This window comes from Anser cygnoides, chromosome 21 (assembly GCF_040182565.1).
Source record: "Anser cygnoides isolate HZ-2024a breed goose chromosome 21, Taihu_goose_T2T_genome, whole genome shotgun sequence".
In the NCBI taxonomy this organism is placed as follows: domain Eukaryota; kingdom Metazoa; phylum Chordata; class Aves; order Anseriformes; family Anatidae; genus Anser; species Anser cygnoides.
This window is the reverse complement of record NC_089893.1, coordinates 4,932,404-4,944,719: the sequence shown is the minus strand read 5'-3', so window position 1 is coordinate 4,944,719 and position 12,316 is coordinate 4,932,404. Positions and strand designations below refer to the sequence as shown.

The 12,316-nt window shown below is 57.2% G+C and overlaps 1 protein-coding gene across 1 annotated transcript; it reads right to left on the bottom strand.

Annotated features, from left to right (window-relative positions):
• Positions 1-222: 222 nt before the first annotated feature.
• On the bottom strand, positions 223-11,549 carry OAF (out at first homolog). Its single transcript, XM_048063424.2, has 4 exons — positions 11,122-11,549; positions 2,981-3,115; positions 2,257-2,437; positions 223-1,791 (listed from the first exon to the last, which is right to left on the bottom strand). The coding sequence occupies exons 1-4, from the start codon at positions 11,350-11,352 to the stop codon at positions 1,517-1,519; spliced, it is 822 nt and encodes a 273-aa protein (XP_047919381.2). The 5' UTR covers positions 11,353-11,549; the 3' UTR covers positions 223-1,516.
• Positions 11,550-12,316: the final 767 nt, after the last annotated feature.

Here is a 12,316-nt window from a genome sequence, read left to right as displayed (position 1 = left end):
CCAGGGCTCAGGCCCAAAGCTCCCAGTTACTCGAGGGACTGGGTGGCTGGTACCCTTGCAATACAGGACCGCACTGAGCTCATGCTGCAGGATGTGGCCCCTCCAGCCCCAAGGTCTTCAACACCCAAGACAGAGGCTCAGAGCCCAGCAGAGAGCAATTCCCAATCCCAATTCCAAACAAAGGGAGCACACAGATCATGAGAGAGGCTTTTAGACCAGGCATGCTTTTAAAAAAAAGTTTATTTTACCTTACAAATGATAAATAATTTGTTTTTTAAAAAAATCATTCAAGTGTGTTTTACTTCATGTTGCAATATTAAAATACCTTTCCCTTCTCCCCCCCCCTTAACTGATCAATACAAAAATAATTGTGACCAAATTCATTTCTGTCAAAAATTCCTGGATTTTAGGCAAAAAGGCACATTGTGAAGGCTTTTCATCAGGAGGAACGGGGGCTCACAATGACCCCAACAGCCTCTTTCCCCTCTCTGCTTGTTCTAAACTTGAGTGGAAGACGGCTCGGGAAGCAGGCAGCGCTCCTACAGCGCTTTTTGTCTGATGCCCTCCAGGTACACACCAGGGCCATGGTCAGCTTCAAGGTCATCCCTGCTTTATGTATAGGGGAAACCAAGGCACAGCAAAGCAGTACAGTTAACTAAGAGCTTCTTGTGAATAGCTGGCAGAGTAGGACGTAAAACTGGATGTAGATGTAGGACGTTATCTTCTTCCAAACGACGGTTGCGATGCCCATCTGGGATCATCCCCCCTTGCAACCACAAGGTTACGATGGCAGTCACAAATCTCCAGATGTCTCTTTCCTAGCAGGAGAGTCCCAGAACCAACACAAAAAGTTGGCCTTCACTAGTCTAAATAGGGAGAAGTTCGAGCCCTAATCAGCAGCCCTTTGGGGCAGAATTGCTGGGCTATATCCCCCCAGAGCATCTTGTCTGGAGCCACGGGAAGGATATACCAGCCAGGCAGACACTAAAAAAAGCTACAGGCAGGCTCTGGCTTTGGGTAGGATTCGTACCTCCCTTGTTCAGGGTATGTGGTCCCATAACTCAGCCATGTTCCCATTGGGAAATGCTGTCGTGTCACCAGGAGGTGGCGAAGTCAGTGGCGGAGATGTCTGACACCCCAGGGACTGCTCCTCTCCCTGCCCCGGCCACCCTTCAGGATGCTGGGGGCTGAAAACTGGCCAGAAGTGCCCCCCTTCACACCCCCCCACCCCCAGAGCAGGGAAAAACAGAGCCCTTCTGGTGCTTCAGCCCCAAAACCCGCGGCTCCTGCTTCACCACGCAGCGAGCCAAGCCCGCTTATCCCAGTACGAGGTGTGGGGTCGGGAGGGAGCCACGGGGTGGGGGCAGAAGGAAAGGCACACACACAGAGCTCCCCTGGTACAAGGCACCGCTGTGAACCACGTTCCTTCTTCGCAGCGGGGGGCTGCGGGAGGCCCTCAGCATCGTGAGCGGTGGCAGGAGGCAGCTGAGCTGCCGCTCGGAAAAGCCTGGCTCTGCTAGGTCTCCTCGTCCCAGAGACAGAGCTGCTTCTGCGGCACGTAGTAATCGAAGGTGTAGCCCTTCTGGCAGCTGCGGATGCCGCATTTGTAGGAAGAAACCTTGCCCGCGGCGTCGCGGCTCTTGCAGTACTTGAGCATGCAGGGGTACCACTCGATGCTCAGCGAGTAGCTGCAGATGCATGGCTTCCAGCGGTCCGCGCACAGCCTGCAGAGCTGCAGGTCCAGCAGGTCCGACGTCTGCGGCAGGACCTCGAACATGGAGCCATCCACCCCTGCGGGAGGAAGCAAATCCTGCTCAGGGCGCTGCTGGAAGGCGAGGGGAGGTGCAGTGGCAGCGCTGTGCGTGCTGCAGCCAGCCAAAAAACATTTTCGGGGGCTGGTGGGACACGCGGGTGGGTAGGAACCCTGGGAGAGGACAGGGCAGTAGGGGAAACAGGCCAGGAGGTATCAGGAATGCAAAGAATGCGTTTCTTTTGGGTGGGTGAGGGACCAGGTGAAAGGTTGCCTTGGAAATACTGCCTAATTACATTCAGGGGGACGGTGACACTGAAGAAGTCAGATATATGCTGAGGAACAGATGAGAGCAGTGTGATGTGCCAGCAAGCAGTGCACACGCCTTGCCCCCAGCACAGACAGCAAACAAAAAGCTGAAACGTTCTCTGCAGGTCACCGAGAGCACAGCAGCACCTCGGCTTGCTGACCCGAGCAGCTCTACCCAAACCAAAGGAAACTTCTACCTTTCTCCAGCCAAAATTTGACATCGTCCTCTCGCGTGTAAATCGCTTCTTTGGCCTCTGCGCAGACGTTGTGGATGTGGGAGCTCAGCTGCGCCCCTTTGCTGAAGTTGACAGCTACATCCATGCTGAGGTGCTCCAGGCCCCGCACCTCCTCAGCCTGCCGCACTGTCCTGGGGTTTTTCTGCAGAGGACAAAAAAAAATAAATCATAAAAACTTGAATCCTGGCTGCAACAAATCGCCCCTTGTAGCATGTCAGGATTTCACACCGACATAGGCAGATGTGCAAATGGATGCTCCTCTCTGAGCGCACCCACATCCCATCTGGATGGAAGGTGCTTACAAAACCTCTGGGTGATGTTGGAACTGATGATGGTTTATTACTGCTCCGATTTGCCTGGGATCATTTATCAATGCTCTGTCGTGATGGATGGTGCCAGTAATTAATTCACTGGACAACGTCGGGCAGGAGCTTTGCTGGTGATTACTCTAAGCATCCGCTTGCCCTTTGATTCAGACTGAACTCAATCATGCTCCCTTCATGTTTGTTAGCAGATCAGGATCAATACTATTACTGAAATTAGTTTAATGCCGAGCTCCTTAAGCAGGAGGGGAGGTCAAAGGCAGGTCTAATAGCCAGCAGAGCCACGAGGAGGCTGCATGGGAAGGTTATCCAGGCAGCTCCAAGAAACCCCGGTGGGTTTGGGGCACGGGGCAGCCCCCTACCTGCCGCAGCTTCGCCATGGACTCGCTGGGGATGATCTCGTTGCGGTGAAGCCGGGTGACGAAGCAGAGCGCTTGGAACTGGCTCTGGCCCCTCTCCAGCTCCCCTAGGATTAAGGCACGGAAGATCTTCACCTCCTGGCAGATAGAGAATTAAAAAAGAAATCGCAGTTAGTCACAGACCTTTGGCATCATTTGGTGAATTGAGAAGTCAGGGTCTTGCAGAAAGGCTCCAGCCCAAAGAACAAAGTCAAAGGTCTCATACTTCTGCTCCCTGAACACAGGTGTCCTCTCCCAGGTCCAATCCCACCCCAGCCTGCAGCATAACAACCGGTGTAAGGGTTTTCGCAATCCCACCGGGGCAGGGACAGGTCGCTGCCAGCTCCCATCCCACATCCCTGCCTCCCTCAGCCAGCGGCTGGGATTTTGTCCTTCAGCACACGGAGAGGTGAGCCTCCCAGGAGTGGTCCTCTCCCAGGAGGAGATGCTCACCTTCAGATTGACCACTTGGGGTTCTCCCACTATCAAGAGAGGATTCTCTCTGCTCAAGGCTATTTCTTTTGCCCTTCAGTCTGGAAAAGCCCTGAAGGCTCTCCCCACCCCCCAGAGGCAGGGTTACTACTGGTGTTAAACAAGCTGATTGCTGCTTCCAGTTTCTGCAACGTGGCCTCTCCTGCTAGGGGCCACTGGTGTGCGAGCAGAAGGCAAAGGGGAAAGGGCGAGAGGAAGCACAAGCGTGGGCAGGAAGGCACGAGGGTGAGCATGAAATGGGTGAAAGGACAAGGCACAGTCCAAAAATCCCCTGTACAACAGCGCCAGGACTACTGGGATTGGGTGACTGGGTGAGTTTTTCCAAGCAGCAGCGTGACAGGGACCCGAACCTCTGTAACCATACCCCGACCACGCCACACACCGAGGGAGGCCCATTTTTTCCCTCCAGGCCGCAATCTTTTTGAGCTGTAACTGAAGCCCTCCGGGGGCAGCTGGTCACGGCTTCCATCTGCCACCAACTAAAAATATCCCGAGTCTTCATTACAGCAAAGGTCCTCCTTTCACCAACGAGCTAATAACAAGCTGAGATTGAGCACAGGGAAAACCCACACCTATTTTGGTTAAACGAATATCACATAGCTGTTATCTCCATGCATTACTTGGGGCAAGCAGCCCCGACCTTCCTCTGCTGCCTTCCCTCACTTGCTTCTGAGCAGCCTGGTGTCCTGGAGAAGAAACTACTCCCTGTGCAGACAGGAAAAGGATACACAGCTCGGTGCACATCTGGACGGCTGTAATCTGGGATGTTCCCAGGACAGGGGAAAGGATTTTGCTGGGTGCCTTTGTTGTACGCACTGAAAACTCAGCATAAAAACAGGACACGAAGGGGATTTGGAAAAAGAGATACCAGTTGCTTTTGCCCACAAACACGAGGGTTTCTTAATCACTGCCTTTAGTGCTCTGGTTTGACTGACACCTCTGTGTAGACATGGGAAACATCCGAAAAAGTGCAGCATAGCCTGGGAGGCATCACCAGCAGCTCAAAGCTGCTGAGTTCTCCAGGGTCTTAAAAGAGCATCTGAAGGCATTTAAAAAAAAACAAAAGACACAAAGAAAAACAAAAATAATATGAGAAAAGAGAAGCTAAGCTTCTTTAAATGGCTAGGGTTATGGCTGGAGCAGTACAACAGCAGGGGGACGGAGAAGAAAGCAATATTTCCCAAACTTCCCATCGACCAAGAAAAATCCAGGATGAAGTTTCCACAGAAGCGCATGTGATGTTACGACTGAATCATGATTTTTGCCTGCTTTAATGGGGACAATTCCCACTGAGCCCCTGGCACCACTGAAGGAGCCGCGTTCCCATCTACACGCAGTCCAGCTGCCTCCCAGCTGAGCTCTGCTGCGAGCTCCTGCCTGGTCCAAGGACAAGAAGACTGAAACCAGCAGCTCACCCTGGCACATGCTCCAAATGTGGATTTCATTTTAATTCACTTTGAACACCCAGCAGCCTGTCTGGAAAAAAGCAAACGGGGACAGCCAAGCTCTGCGCTAGGACTGGAAACCTCAAGTAGATGCAGGAGATTAACAGCAGCGCAGGGCTTCCCAGCTTGGAAGCGATTTTTGCAACACGAGAACATGTGGAGCAGCCCACGAATCCTCCCGATGTGTGGGTCCAAGAGCTAGACGTCAGTCGCCCAGCTCCCTCTCCTTGTCACGATACGTACGGGAGATCTGCATCACTCTCCCTGTGAGCGGTCCCAAAGCTCCCGAGCGATGCGTATGACTGCAAGTCCTCTGGCTCCAAAGCCCAGCACCCAGCTGCTGCGAGGTCCAGGCACAGAAAAACTCCTTCCCAAGCAGCCTCACGTCCAAAGGTGCCTCTTCCACAGCACACCCAGCTCCTAATTCAGCAGCTCTATTCAGCGCTGAATTTGGAGAGCGGTGTTTCGTTTTCAGGGTCCCCAGCACACAAGGGAGGCAGGACCAAGCTCAGGACCACAACAGCCCACCAGTGGAGCAAACGAGGAGCTCTCGGGCATCGAGACAAGCGTCTGCTCCCTCTCCAGCCCCGGGCAGGCAGCACGAGCAAGGTGGAAGCACCACAAGCACCCGCACAGCACCCGCAGTGCCTCCAGCCCCAGCCAGCGAGCGGCCCAGGGCTGCCGCTCAGCTATTCTAAATATTTATCTGCCTGTCTGTGTGCTTACTGATTTATGGGCCAGCGGGTCCACGTAACCTCGGGTAAAGATCCCTGCAAAAACTGCCCTGAAAGAGCCCATTGGTATGGGAGGGGAGGAGGCAGAGAAAGAGAGAGGTGGTCCTGCGGTGGGGTACAGCTGGAGGAGAAGGGAGCAGGGGGTAAAATGGTAGAGATCAACAGGAACCGGAGCGGGAGCAGTGCCCCTGACCCATCCTTTCCTCCCCCCTCAGCTTCTCCTTCCTCCAGGCAGCAGGCTCGCCCCTTGGTGCCGAACCAGGGCGGCTCCGCGCCTGGCTGCCCCTACATCAAACAGCAAGGCCAGATCCCTATCTACATGAACCCCGCTGCCCCGAGCCGCCACCACCAAAGCTGCAACCCCATGCATGCCGGGCTTGGGACCTCAGGGAGGGGGCATTTCTTCTCCTCCCCGTGTCCCCAGGGCTTTTGGCCACCTCCGTCCTCCAGCAGCTCTGTTCAAAGGGCTCCCTGGGAACACAACAACCCAGCGAGGGCTCCTGGGGTTGAGCTGAGCCTGCTGGACACCTTCAGTCCCTTTACTGCTATCATTTTTTGGGTCCCCATAAAGCCAGGAAGGGATACAACACTGGGCAAGGGAGATGGTGCCCATGCAATGTACCTTGAAAGCACACCACCGCATCTGAACAGCAGATCTGAGCTCCCCTGCACAGGGGCTGGAGCCATGCGGAGATGTGGGTCTCACCCCACAGCACCCAAAGGAGGCAGCTCTGGCATGCAGAGGGCCGTGGTGCTGCCTGAACTCGGGGCCTTGGGAGCTGTAGGGTCAGGGACTGCAGGCATCTTCATTGATGCCACTTAGGTGCACTTTTCCAGCAGTCAGCAAGCCACCGAACAGCTTTAATCAAGCTGGTTTATTCAAGGAACTGGCTCCTAAGGCACGCGTTGTTCTGACGAGAGAAATCCCACCTTTACCTGGCTCCAAGCAAACCCAAAGCGATCCTCCCTGTGGATCTCTGAGCAAAGCTAACCATATTTTGGGAGACTCGTGCCCTGCAGGGACCACTCTCTCCTGACCAAGAGGTCAGCCCCCCCCTTCTCCCCAGGTCCTGCCTCACCTCCCTCTCTCAAAGCCATGCCCAGCTTCCCTGCTCTCCCTGCCCTGGCTACACAACACCAGGTGGAGCAAGAACCGAAGCTCATCCCATCAAAAAACATGCCATGCTTCTCGCCTGGAAAGAGCCACCGAAGATTTTTGTGCTTGGAGAGCGCCCTCCCCTCCCCAGGCACCCCAGCGATTCCCACCAGGAAGAGCAGGATCAGCCGGTGCCAAGGTGGGTACCCAGCCAAGGCAGCGAAACGCACCTTTAATTCTGGGTTTCTGCAAAAATTTCCCAGCAGGGAACAAGCCCTGACAGAGCATTGCCTTGCAACGCGGGGACTCTCCGGATGAACTCATCCCGGGGGCGGTGAGAATCCTTGGCCCTGACCCGCGCTGGTGTGCCGGGTACGGTTACACCTATTGTCTGGGGCTGGCCGCGGCCGTGGCGTGGCAGGGAACAGGCAGTTCTGCGGCCGTGCCATCGGAGGGATCCGCAGCCTCGGCTCGTGGGGCGCAGGCAGAGCAGCTCTCGGTTCCTAAGGGGAGGAAGGAAATCCGTGCAGCCAGCTCCCACCAGCCCGGGTTGCCTGTATGTGCCGAAGCAACTCCGGCACGGAACCCGGCTGCGTGGAGGCACAGAGAAATCAGTTCTCTCTCTTCTCTCCCCGTCCTCAGCCAGCTCCCCGGGGACTGGCATCTGGGGTGCGGGAACAACCCGGCCTCCATTTCGAGGCTGGATCCCGTGCAGCCGTGCAAGCCTGTGTGGTCCAGATCCGAGCCCAGCGCCTCGGCTTCACGCGGCGTGGAGCGAACCAGTTCCCAGGGAAATAAATTATTTCGGTGCCTCCCTCCCTCCGACCCAGGCAGCATTCCTGCCAAACTTCTCTCCCCCGAGGAGATCAGCGCTGCCGTGGGACCTGCTTTTGTCTTTGCTGCCACACGTCTGGGCAGGCCAGGGGGGTACAAGGATAGGGAAGCTGCTGCTGGGGACACTGGGGACCCCCAGACCCAGGTCCCAGCCCTGCCAGCAGCCTCTGCTGTGGTCGTGGCCCTGCCTGCACTCCCCCGGGGAGCAGCTGGAGCTGGCCAGAAAGTTGTTTTGCTTGTACAGCACAGAGCATGTGTTATTGCATCCTCGCTGGGGGGCCGGCCGGCTGAGTTACCCTGACTCAGAGGGGATTATGCTTTTTAACCCCTCTCCTACCAGAAACCCTCGTTCCTACAGGCGCTGAGCAGCCAGAATTCCCTGCAGCGCCTGGACGAACATCCCCTGGTTACGCATCCTCACGCTCAGCACCTATACATTGAAGGATGCCAGCGAGTAAATCCCAGAGCTGCTTCCCAAACTGGATCCTGCCCAAGGCCATGCATGGCATGAGCACGGGGCAGCCCTGGCAGCATGCAGGGCGCAGCCTCCTGTATTTTACAGCTACCATCTCTTCCACACGCTTCCCTGCGTCCCCTGGTCATTTAGCACCTAACACAATGAACCCCTGGCACAAGGAAAGCCTCCACACCCCCCAACTATCACATAACTCCAGCTCTATTAACAAAGGACCCCAAAAGGACTGGCAATGCAAGCGTTACAATACCAGTTGCCACTTCCAACACATTTTTTCCAGCAATCAGAAGGAAAAAGAAACTTCTCTCTATCTGTGTGCTGACCTTGGACTAGAACCGCCCACTTTGTTCTCAGGCCGCTGTTTAACAACTGGCAAGATCACGTTATTGGAATTAGACAACGTTTAGGGTCGATCCACCCCCTCGGTCCTTTTTGCAGTAAGTTTTGTGCCTGACAGTGCCACGTAGACAAAGGAGTGTTCTCATCGCGCCCTTTCGAATTGCCAGGGAAGAAATAGTTTTCACCACTGCACGCCCCAGAAAACAGCAAGGCCCACAGTCTGGAGTCCCACCGACCAGTCTGCGGTGCTTTAGAGAATGAAATAAAGGCTGGTGTGCTCAGAGCACGCCGCTCCTCCAGGTTCAGCTCTGGATAGGAGGCAGGGATGGAAGAGAAAGAAGAACTGCACCCCTGGAAGGCCTGGAGCACTGCTCGAGCCCCGCTCAGCTTCCACCAGTGTCAGAAGGGAGAACTGAGCCATGATCTCATTGTAACTCCTCTCCTCTCCAGCCCACGGTCTAACAGCAACTCTTTGTCAGCAAAGAATTAAAAAAAAATAAAGTCTGCCTTTAGACTAACCCCCTGCAGTTTAAGCCAGAGGAGTGGAAAAATCGTTTGTGCAGAAAGCCAGCATCCTGGCCACAGCATGACCACACAATCTTGCTTGGGAAACCCAGATCAACAGCCCCAGCTGCTTTCACAAAGGCTCAGAGCCTCAAGACCTTCTCTCTGGAGGGGAGAAGTTGTGTAACGTTCGAGAGCTGAGCAGCAGAGCAGAGCAGGGAAATGCCTGCGTGCAGCCAGGAGAACAGGTCAGAGGGGGAAGCCTGGCCAGGCAGCTGCTTGCTCACATCATTACTCACTGCACCGCAAATCCATCTCCTCGGTCCCTTCTGTCTCTGGCTTTCTTCAGCTCTGCTCCAGCAAAGCCATGAACACAGACAGGCAGCACCCAACTGCTGTAAAACCGAGGGTTAGGAACAGACTTGGGGAGGCTGATGCTCGCAAGCCTTCCAGGGGCCGTCTCCTGTGTGCTCCCAGGAGCTGAGGGCTTGCACGGAGCTCAGCATTTAACATATATAACACAGAGAAACCTTCAGAGAGCCCGGCTCAGAAGCAGCTCAGCTAAAAGCAGGATGAGAGCAGGAGAAGAGCTACCACACGCTGTTGGGTTTGTAGGTGAGATTTTAGAGCAAGCCCGTGTAAGAGCTGAAATAAGCGGGGAAATAAAGTTAGAAGGATGAACAGGACACCTAAATTCCCCACGTCACATCCCAAAGGGCCTACCCAGAAGGTAGGTACAGAGCTGGGATTTCCCATGCTCGGGAACACGCCGTGCAGCTTCGCACTCTTGAGGTTTAAAAGCCCTCGTGGCACACGGTGTCTCCTGGGAGCCTGGTGCTCCCCCAGGAGCCACGGCACTGGTTCCTGTGTGCGTGCTGGCACACAGAGTGTGCCTTCACATCCCAAACTGCCACGGCTTCTGCTGGCATCTCAAAGCATCTCAGACCTGCACCCTCCAGATGGCCAAGGGCGATCCAAGAGCCTTGCAAGGAAACCGGGACCAAAAATCGCAGTGGAAAGGGGAAGAGCCAGCAGAAGACGCCTTGGAGAGGGCTCCAAGGCTCACAGCAGGACGGGACACACCACCCTCCTACCTCACGGGGCTGAGCTTCCTCCTGTCACAAACCAAAGTCCACCCGAGCAAACAGCCTGAGCAGAGGGAACAAGATAACGCTGCCGTGCCACACGGACGGCCGTGCCACCCACGCAGCAGCGAACAGCTCATCCCCGAGCCAGAGAAAACTCACGGCGTCCAGCCAGGCTTGGGGTTCTCTGAAGGACGCCACGCTGGCCCCAAAGCTCCCGTCTCCTGCCGAGAAGCGTGGGGTCTCAGCATCACCTCCCTGCAGAGGGGCCTGGGAGGGGGCCAGGAGGATCCCTGGCTTTCCGCCAGTCCCAGAGTGAGCTGCCATGCGAACGGTGCCCACACCCCCAATGCACGTGCTCCCCAAAGCCATCACTTGGAGCGAGACGTCCTGGAGACACAGCAGAGCCCCACGAACCTGAGCCCCGGCTCGTGGGGGCCTCTCCTGCCCTGGCCCTGCTGCTGTCTGCCACCCAAAGCCACGGCTCCTCTCGGCTCAGCAAGGAGAAACAGACCTGCTGTGCTCAGCCGGGCATGGAGAAGGCTTCGCCACTCATCCTGCCAAAATCCTTCCCCACCATGCTCACCACTGGGCAGCCCAGGTTACAGCTGTGCCGCGGGGGGCCAGGAACCCGCCCGAAGGGCCCGGAGCCGTCTGCGGGGTGCACCACGAACGAAGACCCCAACATCGCTCATCGGTGGAGGGACTTCTGAAGGACCCCGTCCTCAGACAGGGCTCAGGCTCCCGAACCCCCCGGCAGGGTTTTCCGAGGCTCCAGGTGGATTCAGCCCCCCCAGCAGGGTTTCCCCAGACTCCAGGCGGATCCCGGCTCCCCAAAGCCCTCCCGCACAGCATCCCCACAAGCAGCGGGCACCGGGGTCGCGCCCCAAGCCTCCTCCTGAGGACTCCCAGTCTCTTAGGGCCCATCCCCTCGCACCCCTCGCCCAGCTGGGACCCACCGGAGACCCCCCAGCACCAAACCCCACCGGGGGCTCCCCGGGACCCCGGGGATGCTCGGGGGCTCTCCGCTCCACCGCGGGGCGGGCGCAGCATCCCGGGGCCGTCCTCCGGCGTGTCCCCCCCCTCCACCCCGAGCCTCACCTGTCTGAAATCGGCCGTGAGGGTGATGAGGGCGCCGTCGGCCTTGCGGAGCTCCAGGCTGATGCAGTCGGAGCCGCTGTCGGCTTGCAGGCTCTCCTCCGCCACCTGCCCGCCGGGCAGCCGCACCCGCACCCGCAGCTCAGCCTTGGCCGCGGGGCCGGGAGCGCCGGGCAGCGGGGCTAACGCTAGCCACAGCAGGGCTGGCAGCGCCGGTAGCCGGGGGGCGAGCATCACCCCCCCCGGCCCCGCTCCCCGCAGCCCCCGCACCGTTACCCCCGGCGGGGCGCGCACGGCTCGGGGCAGCCCCCGGCCCGCATGGGGCGGGGGGCGCGGAGCGCAGCGTGGGGAAAGCGCCCCGCCGAGCCCCCCCCGGCCATGCAGAGCCCCCGGCCGCCGCTTTTCGGCCCCCCCCCGGCCCGCACTTCCTTCCCCCAAAGGCAGGGACCGGCCCTAAAGAGGCAGCGGCGCGCCGCCCCGCCTTTAAAGGGCCAGGCCGGGCCCGCAGCTGCTCCCCAGCTGCGGAGGGGAGGAGGGGAGAGGGGAATAATAATGGGAAAAAAAAAAAAACAGGCAGAGCTCGCCCGAGGGCGAGGAAAAAAAAAATAAAAATAAATCTGGCCCAAGCAGCCGCCCTGCAGGCGAGCCCCGGTGCTCTGGGTGGCAGGAGGATGGAGGGGGGGGGCTGCTCCAGCAGCAGCCAGGCAGCTTCTGGGCTCTCCTGCAGGTTTTTTGTTTTTTTTTTTAAATTGTTTTCTACTCCGTGGGATAAATAATTATCCCCAAACTGGAGTTGGAAAGGAGAGGTCGGCGTTAATAACAAAGCCCAGCGCTCGTGTTTGCACAAACACACACAAATCAGAGTCCTCTAAACATGCGGTTGTTGGGAATCAAACAACAGTTACATGATTGCTCAGGCTCACGCTGCACACAGGAGGCTCGCAGGGCTGCTCTCAGGCACGCCGGGGGTATTCCTGCCCCCGAGGATGTCGTGCAAGCCGCTTGGGGCTTTCCCTGGCCCCTCTCCCCCAGGGACACGGGCCTGGGGCACTTCAGACTCCGCAGCCCAGCCACAAGGCTCCAGATTTGCCCTTCACCCGCCCACTCCTGCAATCTCTTCCAGATGGGCAGATGCTCATGAAGGGCCCCTTTGATTTCAAAAGGTCTCTCTGCAAACACAAAGGTCACTGTGGCAGCA